This window comes from Etheostoma cragini, chromosome 22, assembly GCF_013103735.1.
Source record: "Etheostoma cragini isolate CJK2018 chromosome 22, CSU_Ecrag_1.0, whole genome shotgun sequence".
In the NCBI taxonomy this organism is placed as follows: domain Eukaryota; kingdom Metazoa; phylum Chordata; class Actinopteri; order Perciformes; family Percidae; genus Etheostoma; species Etheostoma cragini.
Genome location: NC_048428.1, coordinates 13894340 through 13911517, shown reverse-complemented (window position 1 = coordinate 13911517; position 17178 = coordinate 13894340). Strand labels below are relative to the sequence as shown.

Below are 17178 nucleotides of genomic sequence, written 5' to 3'. Positions count from 1 at the left end.
TAGTAATTCAACCTTGTCTTGAACCCCACTGTCATCGCTCACTCCTGAGCAGACTGTACGGAGCAGAAGTCAATACGCTCATAACAAGGTGGGGGGAAAATTGATCGCAACCTGGAGCAGGAACCATTCATCACTTCATGTCCAGGACTCAGCCGAGCCCACAATATTAGTGTGTACAGAGAAGCTGTACTCACAGACTCACAGGAATATTAAACACATTTCACATTAAGAGGTTTTAAATCCAAGCCATAGTATGTGGATGTGTAAACAAAGAGTTATATATGGCATATCTTGTGCTGTTGAACATGTTAGACAAGGAGGAATTGAAGAGGAGAAATTCAATGAAAAGTATACCATCTATTTTCTGTGGTCGGAGGCTAAGCATGTTTCCTTATAAACCTGTGGCATTGAAATCAAATGAAGCTTGTTAGCAAAAAAGGTCCTAGGACATGTGTTTTGAAGGAAACATAAATTCAATCCTGTATCAGTGATTTAAAGGTTAGACACGGTTTGTCTACTATAGTTCCAGTTTGACCTCAGTGTAGATATGAATTGTAAGTTTTGCTTGCACATTTAAAAAACAAAACAAATGTGTTCATACATTTTAAATGCACACTTTAACGTTTTACAAAAGTCCCCAAGTCACTTGTGAAACATTTTTACCACAATGTGTAAAAAGTGAAAACTAAAAAAAAGGCTGTATATAACAGCATCCAATCAATTCATTTCCTCCTTGTGTGCAGCACATGATGCATTCTGCTATAAAACTGCAAACGTGTATGATTTGTATGAAAAGCATACCAAATAGGCCTGAGCAGTAAATTTACTCACTGCTTGCCCTTGCTGATAAAAATGAACAGTCACTGTAGCAATCCAATAGGATCTGTAGCTGACGGATGATTCTTAGTTTCTAGCATGCGGCTCATGAAAGCTCCCAGGAGAAAGATATAGGAGCTCACACTCAAGGAGTTTTAGGGGTTCACAAATATTAGCAAAGAGGAAACCAAATTTTCAAATTAGTTTGAGTTTGATTAATAATTTAAGTCTTCTTTCCTTGTTTCTTATTCAAATGAAGTCAGTGGAATTTTAGTTGTGCATTAATCAGATTTTTCTAATTACATGACATCTAATGACAAAGTGGATTCTATATAAAAGGCAGATGGCGCTGTTGAAGAGGTACAAATGATCAAAGTTCACAAACTGACATCTCTGTACAATTATCTACTGTACATTGTGAGGAAAAACAGAGGCTTAGATGCTGTTGTATTTATTATGTGTAAACATTCATAACTGTTTGAATAAAATCTAACTCAGATACACTATACTTTGAGTACAGCAGTTAATATTTATAAAGTAATACATGAATGGAACAAAGACACTCATTGAACAAGAACGCTTTTAGAGAAAAAAAAAACTTTTTAAGCCATAACCAAAACCTATACCAACTACCTCCTCAAACCCATCAGAACTGAGCGAATTAGACACTTACGGAACAATAATTGTACATTTCAGTGTAGTAAAAACAGAAGTAAAAAAGAATACACAAATATAAACAATATAAAATATATGAAGCTTACATCTAATATTATTTATCACAGAAATTGTTTTTTATACCTCTAGGCAGTGGCAGTCCCTAAAAGAAGAACTATCTTATGTAAGTTAGTAAAGTAGGTTTATTTATTTATTTACATTCTGTAACATTAATTTCCTCAAAGACTGTCAGAACAGTATTAAATTAATCTGTGATAACAGTAACTGCTATTGTGTGTGCACAGTATCCAGACTTTGTGGCTTTGTTTCCTCCGAGCAGACTTGAACCTACCGACCTGCCTAAGGCTCAACTGTACCGACTGCTGCGACTGTGACTTCTGCTCCTGGAAGAACTGCGGCTGGATGAGCGGTACGACCTGCAAAAGACATACATTTTACTTTTCTCGCATGAATTAGATACAACAACTTAGCTGAATGCTTAGTTGGTCTGGTGTTAAACCACAACCTCAACATTCAGCAACATAAAGGAAAAGGTTGGGCCAAACTGAGAGCTGCCACCTTGCTGACGTCGGTCAGGGTGCACCAGGGTGCAGAGCATCTTACCGGGATCGGCGGTCCGAGCTCCTGTAGCTGTCACTTCGTCTGCGTCCTCGTCTCCTGCTCGCACTCCGACTTGAGTAACTGTCGGAGGAATCGGACCTGCATTAACATACGGAGATATTATTTCGGGGATAGCTCCAGAATGGTGTTTGATTGACAGATTTGTTTAGGTAAACAAGGAAAAGCCAAGTCCTGGTATGATGATAAAGATCCGTCACTGATTTTATTACAAATACACAGCACAGTTATTTAGATGCTGCCCGCGTTCATAATAATAATAAAAAAAGATTGATTCCACCTTTGTGCAATCGCAGATACTATAACGACTAAAGATAGGATTGATCACTCCTAGGGCTGCAACTAACGATTATTTTGATGATTATTTTCTTGATAAATAGATTCATTTTTGGTCAATAAATATTAGAGAATTGCAAACAAAGCCATAATACAATTTTCATAATTCCAAGGTCACCTTTGTCTTACAAACCTGAAGAGAAATCATTTTCCTTTCACAGAGGATAGACACAGGAGAAAATCTACACTTTGCTAAGAAAAAGTATTCTATTTTTATTCATCAAAATAGTCAATAGAATGATTGAATATTCACCAACTCGTTTTTATCTCTGTCTTCACACAAAAGCCTTTTTCTGCTTGATGTGTATTACTCAGTAGCAATTGTTTTCATGCCGTCATATAAACCCCAAAACCTATATATTAGTTAATATTAAAATATCCTATAAACTTTGTCAATTCTAAAGCAATATGCACCGATTTCCAATTTACTTGTGATTAAGATAAAATAAGTAGGGCTGGGTGAAAAATATCGATACCAGTTCCTTTAGGATACTTTCATCAATACCAATTTTATGAAACAAAAATAATTTACAACAAATCTTTGTATTTATTTGTCAGCTCCTACCACGTGAGCCCTGTCTCTGTACATAATGTAGAGTTTTTCCTGCGAGTCTCTAAGACGTGTAATGCTAGAAAGCCCATCACAAACATAATTTCATCTGGTTAGAAGCATGCTGCACGCTTATTGGCTCACTCACTCTGATGATATTTACTCCTTAGGTCTTGAATGACGAGGCATTTTTAGATTTTATGCTTTAGAGGCAATTCTGTCAGTGCCTAAGAAGTATTGAATTCGGTACCCAGCCCTACAAATGAGATTGTGGTGTTTGAACCTGAGTATACTGTATACATATAAACATAATCATATGGATATCTGGACTCGAAAGACCTCAGTGATCTCTCACATGAACACTTAAACATTTATATTTCTGAGTGTCAGTTAAATAGCTCCAGGACCTGGATCTCCGACGGCGATGATGGGAGCGACTTCTGGAATGACTTCTACTGTACGTCCGACTGAAAGAAAAAGACAGAAGTAGTCTTAAAAAGATACTTCAAGACCAATCATAAATAAAATACACAATGGTGCTCAGGAGTCTATCGGGCTGAAATGTAAAATATAGAGCATGAAGCTGAAACCTCCAGATCTACAAGGTTTCTTCTTATGTTGTTTACCCCTCCCCAGTGGGCCCCGTTAGGTGTCCCGTCCGCATTTAAGAGTGGGTTTTCTGGAGGGCTCTAAGAAGCTTTGTGCCAGTAAGACGTGTATGATGGGCTTATGGTTTTGTTATTTATGCAAACGTTTATTTGGTTGGTAATGTGTTGTCTATTTTGTTGTAGGTCTTGAATATTGTAGTTACTCTATTTTTGGATATGGCGGGACGGTGTTAAAAATGAATACAAAAATTGTTCATCACAAAATAATTGTTTCGGGGTGTACCTGTGACTCCTGTAACTTCGATATGTGCTGCTACGAGAGCGCGACCGTCCTCTTCCACGTCTCCGCAGACTCCTGCTACGACTCCTAAAAGAATTACATTGCATTATAAAAGACCTTTAACCAAGCTAGAACAAACAGCTCTGTACTGCAGATACAGATTTGAGCTTCTAGACTAAATACTTCACATCAAGTTGATCACTTATTAACAACCTTGTCCAAAAAGCCTCTTCAGCATTTACAAAGATTTGCCAAAAGGTGCCATCCCGCTCTTTATTTAATCAAAAGGATTTTTGTCTTACCTGGTAGAGGAGCTGGAGCTGCGGGACCTGCTCCTGGACCGGCTGTAGGAATGTGACCAGCCTCTGGAGCGGGACCGGTGACTTGAAATGGAGCGCGACTTCTTCTGGGATCGTGTGCGTGACGTTCCCCTTGTATTTCCCACAGAGGTGGATCTCTCCTCGCTGGAGCTCTCCTGGTTCCTCGGCCTCTGGTAGAGCCGTGCGGTCTTACGAACCTCGTCAAACAGAGATCCCGGTCGGACCCGGCTTTTGCTTTTTATCTCCATTCTTACTCCCTGCTGGTTGGGGGTCTGGTTCTCTTGAAGTTGGACGTTTTTTGTGGTGACGGGCGGCACATTCAGGTTCTGTAGAGCTGACATTCCCTTTAAAGGCCTCCATTTGAAATGAATTACAGTGCCAACAGGTTGGCCAGTGGCTGCTTCTTCTTGAAGTCCAGCTGTTGTTGTGGAGGTAACAGACGGTTGTTCTTTGCTAGGAGGTAAAGCACGATCTCCACTTGCCATATCTGAAGACTTCGAGGTAGATTTTAGAGTTAATTCAGGGGAGTTATAGTAAGCATCCAGTGTGTGTAGAGGTTCTACAATTTCAGCATCATGCTCCGGGGTACAAATGTCCATATCATCTAAGGACTCTTGCTCTTTCGGTAAATTAGCACCGTTCCTGTTGGATGACTGAAGATGAGGGTCAGTGTGTTTTGGGTTTTTGTTGATACATTCTTTTGCACTCTGTTGTGGCTGCTCTTTTTCGCTAGTCATTTTTTTACTCACAATGCCTAAACCAGGCCTTTCTTTGACAACTCTACCAGGACTATGTTTCTCTCGTTTTGATTCATCCTCTTCTTCCTCCTCCCCGAACTCTAAAGGAGGCTGCCAGTGAAATGATTCTTTGAGCTTCTGATGTTGTCTCTTCAATCTCTTTCCTTTGTCCTTACTGTGATGGGAACTGCTTTTGTTCTCACTTCTTCTCTTGTGTTTATGCTTACGTTTAGCCTTCTTCTTGCTCCTGTGCTTCTCTGGCTCTGCGGCCTTTTCCCCACTTTCCTCCGGCTGACCAGAAGCAGCAGCAGCAGTTTTGCGTTCCAGCACAGTCACTGCCTCAGACGTCTTTTTGATAGTCTCATATTCTGATTCGGAACTAGCCTCCCCTTCCTCTTTTTCAGATATGGCCAATGTCCTGGCGGTTATATTTTCTGAATCACTTTCTGAATTCCATCCAGTAGGAGCAGACACCTTTTTGTCAAGAGATTTACTGGACTGAACTGCTTGTTTCTGCTTTGCACTGTTGCTTTGGCCAACTTTATCACTGTCACTATCCCATTCAGACTTGCTATTAAAGCTCTCCGGCAGCATTGAGCTGTAATGCTTTGTCTCTTGATCCTGTGAGCCCCCTTTCTCCAAGGAGCCACTTCTCCCTGAGACACTGATATCAGGACTATGCTCTTTCTCTGATGCTGACTGAGCATCTTGACTGCTGGGGAGTGAAATGTACTTGTCTAAATTTTTTATCCTCCTCAGAGAGCTGTAATACTCTTTCCATTCCTTGTCTAGTGAACTCCTCTTGTTGACACACGTTTTCTGGGCGTTTTCAGAGTCTGGTTTGCTGATGGAGGATGACCTGCTGTTATACTGGTGAGGGGATCTGGACCTGGACCTACTGTAACTTTTGCTCTTTGAGCGGCTGTATGAGCGGCTGCAGGACTTGCTTCTTGAGGACCTGCTGTGTGAGCGCCCTGCCGATTTGTGGCTTTCAGAGTCACCTGGCAGAACCTTTGGTTTAACAGAAGCTTTTTCTGTAACACTAGCTACTGTTTGTACAGTGGAGGAGCTAGAAGCTACTTTAGCTTTAATCTCCTGAATGTGGATGTAAGAGGGTTTCCAGGGCTTTTGACCAGGTTTCCAGCGTGAGGGTGGGGGACTGTCGCTCATTGGGATCACAGGGACACTTTCAGTAGTTGGGACACTTGACAGTCTATGGACAGGTTTGACTTTGCTCTCTGGAAGTTTCTCTGACATCATGGCGTCCGCATTGGGCTTGCTGGCTTTCCTCTTTCTCTGGGATCTGGATGGACTCTTCTTTCTGGGTGGAGACAAAGACCTAGATCTGTACCTAGATCTAGACCGGGATCGAGAATAGGACTGAGATCTGGATCTAGACAAAGACCGACTTCTGGACCTAGAAAGGCTTCTGGATCTTGAATAAGACCTGGACCGCCCTCTAGATCTGGACTGACTGGATGTGTAAGACCTAGAGTAGGAACGTGAGTCTCTGAAAGACAGCGAGGACCGCTGTCTCCTCCGAGTTGACGAATGATGCTGATTTGAAGAGGAGCGTGATAGAGAGCGGGATCTTCTGGACTTTCGTTCTGAAGACCCTGACCTTTCACCCACAGACGACAGACGAGGCATTTGTGGCTTGTTCTTAGAGCTCTTCTTCTTGCCATGCTTCCGTTTTTTGGCTTTCTTCTTGTGTTTGGCTTTCTTCTTCTCTTTCTTGTGTTGGCGGTGCAGGCTGGACCTCTCAGAGCTGCGGTCTGAGGAGTGTTCTGCAGACCGGGACCATGCAGAGTCGCTTCTGTCCTCCCATCTGCATGAGGAATGGTCATTCAATCTGTTAATTCAAAAGATGCATGAAGGAAAAACAAAAATGATGTTCCATGTTACAAAGTAAAAGATTAAGCCCTACTTGTCTCCTTTGCTCCACCTCTCGATGCTTGGGGGTTGATAAACTTTGGTTCGCTTCATCTCTTCTTTCCAGTGTGGTGGAGTTTCACTGCTACCACGTTCTTCCACAGATGCAGAGCGCGATTTAGACCTTGTGGGGGTGTGATATCGCTGCAAAAAAAAGTAAAAAAGTATTGATACTTCAAATTGCATTACTAAGCATAGGCCAAAACTCTTAAAAAGGAGCTTGCCGAGGCTGTGCTTAAAGATTCTTTGCCTTAGGCAACTTGTGATTTTCATTAAGAATACAGAATGCAGAATAGTGGCAAAAAGTAATGCAGGCATGACCATAGAGAAAACTAAAAATTAAGAGTTTGTTTCTGGGGTCATTGATGTAGATGTAGGTCAATTCTTTACATCAATGCTTCCCACCCTTTGGGGTTGTGACCCCTGATAAGGAAGCAATGTCTACTTGCAACCCCTTGACATCAGTAGTGTATAAATATTGGCCCTCGGAATAAGTTATAGTGGATCAGATAGAATAAGAAGCAGACTACTACCACAATTAATAAAGAAACACCTACATACGAACTGACAAATCTCTGATCTTAGTTGAGGTGAGCATACCATTGTTCCTCTGCCTTTAATCTTCCGTCCAGACTTGGAGACTGCTGGTTTCTGGTCAGTTGCAAGAGATGTTTCTTCTTTCTCAACTCTGAAATTATCAAAATTCAAAGTAAACGCCTAGGGTTATGTATCCTGTTTAATGCATGAACTGAAATATATTCCCAAAAAACTGACATCTCCGTTTTATCTTCCTGAGATGGCATGTCCCGTCGCAGCAAGAAGCGATTCTCTGGCACCGGAGGGATTTCCTCTGGTCGGACTACCGGCTTCTCTCTCCTCCCACTCTGCTCCTTCTCTTCCTCCCCTTCATCGTCTCCCTGCATCATCTCTCTTTCCACAGGACTGTGAAAGCTTCAACCGACACAACATGCAAAACAATATTTTGTTATGCAAAAAACCAGCCCGTCTCTTAGCTCTCAAAGCTGACAGTGAATCACGTCACTACTTTTAATAGACTTGGTGATACTGATCAGACTGGATCTTTTGTGGTACATGTGAGTAATTATAAAAGGATGTAAAGATGTGATCATGAACAAAGATTTTTTTTTTTTAAATACCTTGGCAGAACATCAATGTTTTTCTCCTTCTTTGATTCCCTCCTTTTCTTTTTAGACCGTTTACTCTTTGCATGTCCCTTGTGCTTGTGATGTTTTTGCTTTTCATCCGATTCATTTTCAGATCCCCCTGAAGAGGAGAACTGAGAGGACGAGTCATGGGAATCGAGGGACGAGTCCGAAGAATCAGAGGTTCTTTTCCTCTTGCTTTCAAGAACTGAAGCCAGAAACATAACAGTATACAGGACATTTCATTTGAAAAAGGCTTCTTAGTAACAGTAAGAAGGAAAGATCAAATGCCAGGAGTCACTTTCAGGGTGGTGTAACACTACAACAACTGAGGCTTTGTTTGATTCGTTTTGGTATGTTGGGGTCAATGAAAGCAGGCCTGGCAGAGTCAGGTGGGCAGATGCCATCCGAACTTCGCAGAGATCACCTTGCTGAACCTCATTAAACAGAAGATCAGTTAACACGCACCGTTACTAATGCCAGACGGGAAATGCTGACATTAAAATACCAACCTCTTACAGAGTGACCCAGAATATGACCCAGTTGCAATAACAGGCAGCACACGGTATTTCCCACAGTAGACAAAAACAACAGAGAATACAACAAGGTAGAAGCTTATATACATAACGGACAATGGATAACTATTTAAAAATATTTAAAACTAGATAATCTATTTAAGCGGTTGTTTGAATATACACCAGGCATTACCTATCCCGGTCTGTGTGCCAATATATTAAATCTCCCTGCTCTAGAGATGTTTTTATACAGCAGCAGGTCAAAATTCTGGCGATATCTTTCTTAATTAAGTATCCAAAGCCTGATGTTGCTTATTCCTCTGAGCTCCATTGTTGTCCCAAAATGATATACAAACACATAAATGAGAAAAATAAACTTTTAAGTAGTAGCTGAAAATAGTCCCCATGTACTCCTGTTTAAGTAGCATTTCCTAGAAACAACAGTGGCCAGTTGTTTTTAAGAATTCAATTACTGAGCCTTTTGTAAAATGAAACAATTAAATGTATTTATGACACATTTATTAAGTTTTAATAGCTTGGGGCAGAGTGCCACACCCAGGGTAAGGATAATACCCTGGGTCTGATAACAAAGTGTTTTTTAATAAAGCTAACCCTAACCCTTCAAGAAATTGCAGATCAGTTGCTCTGCTTACCATCATTAGCGGACTTGGTGATAAGTTGTCCGCAGTCTATCACTCTCACATCAGCGTAGGGTCTGCTGGCTGAATCAGTCTTCAGCCCCTCGACCTTCTTTATCACTTCAAAGCCGGAGATCACCAGACCAAAGACGACATGGACTCTGTGCAAAGGCAGAAAAGATTGATGCCGGTTACAACTATACAGCGATTTGACTGTTATGTGATTCCAATGTCTTCAAAAGCCTTGAAAATATTCACTCTTTCTCAACGTATCATACACAAACACACCGTCACACACACCAAAATGTTAAACAGTATAAAGAAATTCTGTTAAAAAATAATTCAGTTAAATATGGGAAAATCCAGTAAGAAGTGAAGGTTCACTATGAACTGTAAAGACCATTGTAATGCCTACGGTAAGTGCCAAAGTGAGATTAGATTTTACCCGTCGAGATGAGGTGCTGTTCTGGTCGTGCTGTTTGTGGAAAATCCAGCAAAGAAGGGAGGTCAACCAATGGCAGGTAGGGTCATGAGAAAAGAAGAAAAAAGAAAGAAAAGAAAGAGAATACACAAAAAACATCAACAAAGTGCAGGTACTACGGTTTCGCAGGAACACATCTCAAAACAAAAAGAAAAAGGGTATAGAATTTGTCAGACATTTGTTTAATGATATATATTAAGAAAACACTTGTAATTTGGACTTACAAGCCATAAACAACCATAATCAGGCAATAACATCCCTTAACAACAGAGTGAGAAATATTTGATCATACAAATATGGACAGTCTGTTTAAATTTCCTCCTTTATGTTTCAAAGGTTTTATTCATTTCTAACAAAGGGTGCCAACCTGGTGTGGTGATAAAGGAAGTCTGGATAGCCAAAACCTCAAGCCTTTATTTGTGAATATTGTTTAAAACAAATCCAAAATAAACACTGCACTTTGCAGAATACATACTACTGAATGATAAATACAGTCAGGAGACAGAGAGAGAGAGAGAGAGAGAGAGAGAAAAACACAGCCTTGGAGACACATTACCTTGGAAGAGCAGGATGCTAGAGTTTCTGTAAATTTTACACAAAAACGGCAAGAGAAAAAATGTAACACATTTATAGGTAAAAAAGAATGAATCCATGTTTCTCTGCACTTTGAAAATTTAACAGCACACAGAGCGGGGACTGATGACGTCCACACTCATTGACAAATTCTACTCTACATTTTCAAAAGGGACAGAAAGCCAATAAATAATGTATGTGACCTGTCAGTTAAATGGTATAGTTATTAAAAAAGGTGCAGAGTGATTTGATTTACTTATGTTACTCACATGAAAAACTGCGAACCATTGGTGTCCTTCCCACGATTGGCCATCGACAACAGGAAGGCTCTGTCGTGTTTGAGAGTGAAGTTCTCATCTGTTGGGAGCAGAGAGAGAGGGATCGAAGTCTCACAGTGTGTTCTCTGATGCATAATAACGGAAATATTCAGGGAGGTAAAGGATAAAAGGGATAACCATTTTAATCCACCGAACCTAATCACTGCCTCAGTAACCAGTCCTTCCATAAAGGCACCGTTTTATAAAAGGTAGTTGTACCAAGTACCCAACTGGTTTTGAATGATTTGAAACTATTAAATCACATATATTTTACATCATTCTGACCTAATTCCAAAGAATACTATGTTGTCTTGACATGAAACTGGCTTGAGATCCAGTGTCTTTCTCCTCATCAAGGTTACATTATCACTTAGCTGGGATCATTTATAAAATAGATTCAAAGAGTCCAGTAAATTTCAGAAATAGCTAGTGTATCCTGAGCTATGCTGTCCAAAAATTAAAAGCAGAAGACAATCAAGAAAGAAACAACAATGTGTCATCTAAATTCATGTAAATTGGAGCAAAAAAGGCAACTAAATGCTCACTATAATGCATCGCTTATGTAAAGCAACTGTCAAGACTTCTGAAGATTGGAGAAGACCAAACATATTGAATGCTTTGGTAAATTGGTCCACAGTGACGTAGCGTATATGCCCTTTAATAGACTGGAAAAATTGAATTATCCTTTAAAAGTAAGACAGAAAACACTAGTACATGTAAATAGTTAACTGATTACTAACAGAATAAAAGCACTGAAGTCATAAATATCATCAAGCTATTTGCTTATATATAAAAAAGGTTATTCCAATATGGACACAAAACAACAACTAAAATACTTCTAAACGGCTAATTCTTCATTTTTTCTACTCCATCCGTGATGTAAAGCTAAATATCTTATTTTCAGTGAGATACTCCATTAGTCGTCATATTTAGCAGAGAAACCGGCAGCCTGTATCTGACATCTATCTACATGTCGAGAAAATCATGTAACTATAAATACCACATATGTAACATAAAATGTAACATGATCAGCCCGAGGCTCTGGGGGCAGGTGGTCTAACTGGGTAGCTGTCTTAATAGAAAACCCTGTAACATCCTTTGAGTACAAATTTGCATCTGTACCATTGCAAACATTTGCACTTTTTTTTTGACTGACAGAGGAAGGTGGTGGGGACAATGTTGACATGGTGTTACTGAGCTGTGTACATCTCTTACCTTCTCATTTTGCAAAAGACCACTCTATAAATAAAAGAATATGTTGAAAATTTTAGGCAGGAAGATTGTAGCTTTCAGTAAAGAGAATACCTACTCTCCATGCTGATTTGATAAAGCCCACTACTGTTAATAAATAGAAGACAGCACTATACAATGGAGAAGTGAAGGTTAACACAGTCATACATAGGAAAATTCACAAGAAACACATTATTATAACAATAGGCCCATGCAACATAATGCTCATGCAAAAGTAGCTAAATTGTAACTTAGATAAACATTTATTAGACAATATTTTTTTATTAGATAATTTGATATTCCCATTACCTTCAAAGTAGCCACCGTAAATGGACTCTCCTCCTCTTCCATTTCCTGCAGAGAATTATACAATTAAATAATTAAGCCAATTATTATCAATGCCGAAAAAGTGCGTCAAAAGTGGTTAATTTTGTTTTTCTAGGACACATTTTTGAAGTGGCTGCCACATTCAGGAAACTGAATTGTCCCCATATGTACATACTGGCAATTTGATGAGACTTACAGCTTCTATCTGTCAGTTTGTGTTGTAACTCACATAATTAACTGTTAGCTTTGAAACCATACAAAGCATCACCATTATTCACAAACATGTTGTACCTAACCGAGCATTTAATTCTTCCTTAAACAAAATCCGATGCTGCACCTTTTTTACTGAAGCCCTGTTGCTTTCCGTTGGGTTTTGTGTAAAGACGAAAACAGCAGTTCGACACATTTCACAGTTTAATTAAAAACACACACTTAGGTTACATGCTAGACATTTTTACCTTCGGTGAAGTCGCCTCCCTGGACCATAAAGTTCTTTACAACTCTGTGAAATGTGGAGCCTTTGTAGCACAGGTTTTTCCCTGTGATTTTGCCAGTTCCCTTTTCACCTGCAATCACATGAATGGTAACTGAGCTCTCATCCAACACAAAACATTCAACAGACCTGCTACTGTTTAAAGGGCTTTTGCGTATACCAGATGCCTTGAGGTGTAAAGAAATGTTAGTCTTGAGCGTTGCCATATGTGGTTTGTTCTAAACAAGGGAATGAAACCACAGTTGGGAGGAAGGATTTCAATAAACTGGATGCCTTTGTTCAGGCATCCTGTTGGTGATACTCCTGTGCAGAACTGCAGAATTTATTAAACAATCTTTCCCTGGGGTGAAGCAACAGGGAACACAATATTGGCCCAAAGCTATTACCCCCTGGATTTCCTATCCCCTAGGGGGAAGGAGACGTGAATGCAGTAATTTCATTAGATGTGTGTGCTTTAAAAGGACAGAGGGTTGGCTGTTCAAATGGACAGCTATGTTTGCTAATCTTCTAGTATTTTCCTGTATCACTGGCTTCAACATTGTTCCAAGGGCTTGGTTACTGAGCAGATCCCCACCTAAAAAGGACACATTAGAGACTTTTAGAAAGCCACAGCAAACTGCGCAGCTGAGCAGTGTGCATCACAATCTGTGTGTGTGTGTGTGAATGTGTGTGTCCAGGAAAAGGAACAGACTAACCAGCCATCTCCCATGTCTGCCCTTGCCTGCATCACATTCCTGTCGGCCAGGTGGGGTGAAAAATGAGAGGGAGGATCGATCTGCAGTCTGTTTGATTTATGGCTGGCTATCTCTAGGCAGACCGCTGCTACTACAGTACACTGTGTTCTGCTCAGTGGGACGAAATATCTAAGGGGTTTCAGACCAGGACCCCTATATCCATCCAGTAACTCCATCTGTCACTGGACAATTTACACTACAGCCAATGCTCCTTTCCCAAAGATATCAAAGGACCAAATAGGGGTGTGAAGCGTGATACTGTGCCTCTCACTTTTAATTGACAAACCACATTCTTATTCATCTACTCATAATGAGTGGACCACAGGAAGAACAGCTGTTGCTTTGGCTACATCTAACGGGGATCCTAATAAATGAAATTCATTTATTTTAATGGTACAGAAAGGGAAAGATTTGTGAAATGTGACAGGGAACAGACACAATTTAAACCCAGTAAATGAGTGTTTTGTGGCTGGGTCACTGACACCTTGAGCTGTGTCTCAGTTTTTATAGGAGAAATCAACAACAAATCTGGTTGGGAAAAATCAATCGAGTACTATAATGATGTGGTTTACAGTTGTCAGCTGTACTTCTGAGACATGCAGACTGACAGGCAGTTCCATGTTATGCTCTGAAAAAACTTTCTCTTATATTACTTTTTGAAAGACAAATATTTGGTCATGCAATGTTGTTAATGCAAAAGCACAATAGAATGCAAAACATGTCCTTGACTGAACATTACTTACCAGTGCACAAACACAGAAAGTTTTTGCTTGTCTTGGGACAAACATCCGAAAACAGTTGAAAGACAATGCGGCCAACTAAAAAACACAAAAAAAGAGAATAAGAAATAAGCAAACTTCAGCTCGTAGCTACAACAACAACTAAATCAGAAAAATGTATAAACATGATGATAAAACTTTTGTCAGTATAAATGTTGCGTTACAAAAAACAATGAGCAAAAGAAACTAAATAGGCCAAAGACTCAATTAAGAGTTACAGTCCAAGTAGCTCCAATGCACACTGCACACATTTCATTGGCTTCCAAAAATAAGAAGCTCAGACTTTTTCCATAGCTAGGAGCAAATCTAGAATATTCTTAAAAGCCTCATGTGGGTTTGTTGTTTGTTTTTGTCCATGTCCAAACGTGACTATTAAATTTACAATTAGTCTGAGGACACTAAACTGGTCTTTACAGTCATCCGTTGCACATCAATCCTGCTTGAAAAGTACATAATGCTTATAAAGTCTTGTGCCAAGACTTTGATTCAACCATTCAGTACAGATACGGTTACTAACATGAAACCAGTCAACCTACTGGGTGTTCCACTTTCATTTTGACCAAATTAGTATCAATCAAACGCTGCAAGGCTACAACAAACAACTTACATACAGTTTAAAGCTCTTTATTCATCATGTCAGCTCAAAGTAATCAGCTCTGAAAGTGAGCTGTGGCTGTTTACATGTCTATCTAATTCTCGTACCTGTGGAGTGATTTTAAATTCTCTTACCTGGCTCCCGGTTGAGTTCCACATCGAAGTAACACTGAGGGCGGTCTTTCACCCCCATTGTGATCAAAATCGGGGGACCTAAAATGTACACAGAGTACAAAAAAGCTAAGCAGGAAAAATAGTAAGGTTCCCTTCTTTTAAAGAAATAATAAGCTTCTGAGGAGTCCAATCTTGAAAACAGTGTAGAGAGACTAAAGGGACAAAAACAGAAAGGGGAGGAGAGAGAACGATGGGAGGGGAGTGAGAGCCAAGTCTATGAGGAAATATACTGGCTATGCAAATTCAACCAGAAAACAGCACAGCTTCCTAACTGTACACTCTTAACTCTTGCTTCGACTATCCATTTAGATATGACTATGTGACAGTGAAATGTCCCAAACTGCTACTACTTGCCAGGTCAAAAACATAGTGAAACTGAGAATGGACAGGAATTTATCTTTAAGGTGTGTTGTGAAATTTTGGTTTGAACATGTTTAGTTATGATTATGTGAACAAGAAACCACTAGAACAATGTAAGCAAACAATGATGTTTCCAAAAACCCTGCCTCAACTTGTTCAATGTCAGTGATCCTCTACCATTGTATAAACAGATAAGCTGTTGCTACTTATCTACATACCAAAATTTGGTGTGTCAGCAGCTTGTGATCAAGCACATATCAGACTAACCCGTCCGCCTTGCCAGACAATGTTTCGCTAGCAGGTGCAAGACTGCAAGAAAGCGGAGCGTCCAATAATCAGTCAGCAATATCTGGATTTATTCAAAGTTAAGCTTAACCTTCTCATGATTCGCATGATACAAATTGTTTAGAAAAGGTTAAGTCACTGTGCTGACATGTAATTATCACCTCATACATTGTGTGTATATAACTGTTGTGGGGGTAGTAGTCTACAACAAGAGGAACAGAATGCAAGCATTATTCTACAGGAACTAATTTCAGGCCACGGATAGCAAATGCAAACCACAAGGAATAAAATGTGGCTTTCACTTGATGAAAACATTTATCAGGAAAGCCCTACAAGTGCAATCATAAGGAAGACATGTCTACACCTTAATTAGTCAAGCGTGCCAACAGACTTTTTTAAAGCAAATTAACAGTGTGTGAGGCACTAGTGCATGTTACTATAAAGCTGATAATCAAATGGAAGCTGGATCAGTGCAGCTGACAGATAGATAGGAGGTATAGCCTTTATTATTAGACTCACAGTCCATAAAGACAACAACAAAAAAGATACAGATAAACAAGACAGACAGCAATTAAATAAGACAGCTATACCAGTAATCCCATAAGGGTGACTGGTATAGCAAAGCATTGAAACTCGGGTCAATCAGATGTAAAATGACAGTTACAGCTGAGTTAAACTGTTTTCACAAATCAGACCAATACAAATGTTTAAAAGGAAAGCGCAGTATAAATAACCATACTCCTCAAGTTACAAAGCCTGACTGTACTGGGAATGGTACTGTCAGTTTGTAAAACTCCCCTGCTAAATAGGGGCAGCAATAGTCGACAACCTCAGAATAGGTCTAAACTATACGAAGCATTTTCAAGTATTTAGTTGCATAAATTGAAGTTAATGTGAGCTACATGTCATCCAAGTCCAATCATTTAAAATCAATCAATATATAGTACACCAAATATTGTCAATTCAAACATTGAACAGCTGATCATCGGAGTCTAAATTAGCCCACATCCACGACATGTAGCTATATTAGCACATATCCACGACTTGTAGCTATATTAGCTTACTGTCAATGTATGCCACACATTTTACTCACAACAAGTACAAGACATGTTTAACGCCAGAGCAATAACAGAACGGCACATATTAATGAGCTACAAAGCTAACAACAGCTACATACACATGATCGCTTTCAAAATGGTTAGCTAAGCTAACAGTGGGTAATATTTAGCTAGCTAGCTAGTTAGCTTACGGTAGCGTTCTCTCAGCTGCATTTTTTGTTCACTTTTAACGTAACGATGAAAATCAGAGTACAGGTTATATCCCAATGTCAACGACATATTGTAACTAACCTCTGCACAGTAGCTAGCCAGACAATTAGCTAGTAACTGACGGGCGACAATTAACATGTGCTAACACCACTTTTAAGTATAGAAATGCTCCACTTACGGATGTATTAGCTATACCTGCAGGAACTCCGACTGAACGACGTTGAAGTTAGCTTCCGATTCGCTGAGTCTATGGATCTCTAGCTAGCTAGATCAAAAACACTAACGTTATTCCAAGACTTGTCAAAGATAAATAAATAAAAAAATAAAAAATATATTTTTAAAACACAGGCAAAGGTTTGTGAAAAGTTTATTATG

General features: G+C 39.6%; 1 protein-coding gene across 5 annotated transcripts; it reads right to left on the bottom strand.

The window, feature by feature from the left end:
• Nucleotides 1-1736: 1736 nt before the first annotated feature.
• On the bottom strand, nucleotides 1737-17031 carry nktr (natural killer cell triggering receptor). Of its 5 annotated transcripts, none has more exons than XM_034861644.1 (17): nucleotides 16885-17031; nucleotides 14852-14929; nucleotides 14087-14161; nucleotides 12575-12682; nucleotides 12099-12143; nucleotides 10512-10599; nucleotides 9634-9663; nucleotides 9204-9349; nucleotides 8030-8243; nucleotides 7647-7823; nucleotides 7473-7560; nucleotides 6868-7016; nucleotides 4186-6792; nucleotides 3887-3970; nucleotides 3403-3462; nucleotides 2095-2190; nucleotides 1737-1907 (listed from the first exon to the last, which is right to left on the bottom strand). In XM_034861644.1, exons 2-17 carry the CDS (start codon nucleotides 14907-14909, stop codon nucleotides 1838-1840), a joined length of 4095 nt encoding a protein of 1364 aa, XP_034717535.1. In that variant the 5' UTR covers nucleotides 14910-14929; nucleotides 16885-17031; the 3' UTR covers nucleotides 1737-1837. The 5 variants fall into 5 exon arrangements, with proteins under 5 accessions (XP_034717535.1, XP_034717539.1, XP_034717538.1 ...); XM_034861648.1 differs by having other exon boundaries at nucleotides 4186-6768; XM_034861647.1 differs by having other exon boundaries at nucleotides 16999-17016.
• Nucleotides 17032-17178: the final 147 nt, after the last annotated feature.

Bases quoted from the DNA above. Each gene is read 5' to 3' on its own strand.
- nktr (XM_034861644.1), bottom strand. From the start codon at position 14,909: ATGGGGGTGAAAGACCGCCCTCAGTGTTACTTCGATGTGGAACTCAAC. The intron at 10,600-12,098 runs GTAATGGGAATA...TGCTCCCAACAG, and splicing joins TTACGGTGGCTACTTTGAAG to ATGAGAACTTCACTCTCAAA. The intron at 3,971-4,185 runs GTAAGACAAAAA...TAATTCTTTTAG, and splicing joins AGCTCCAGCTCCTCTACCAG to GAGTCGTAGCAGGAGTCTGC.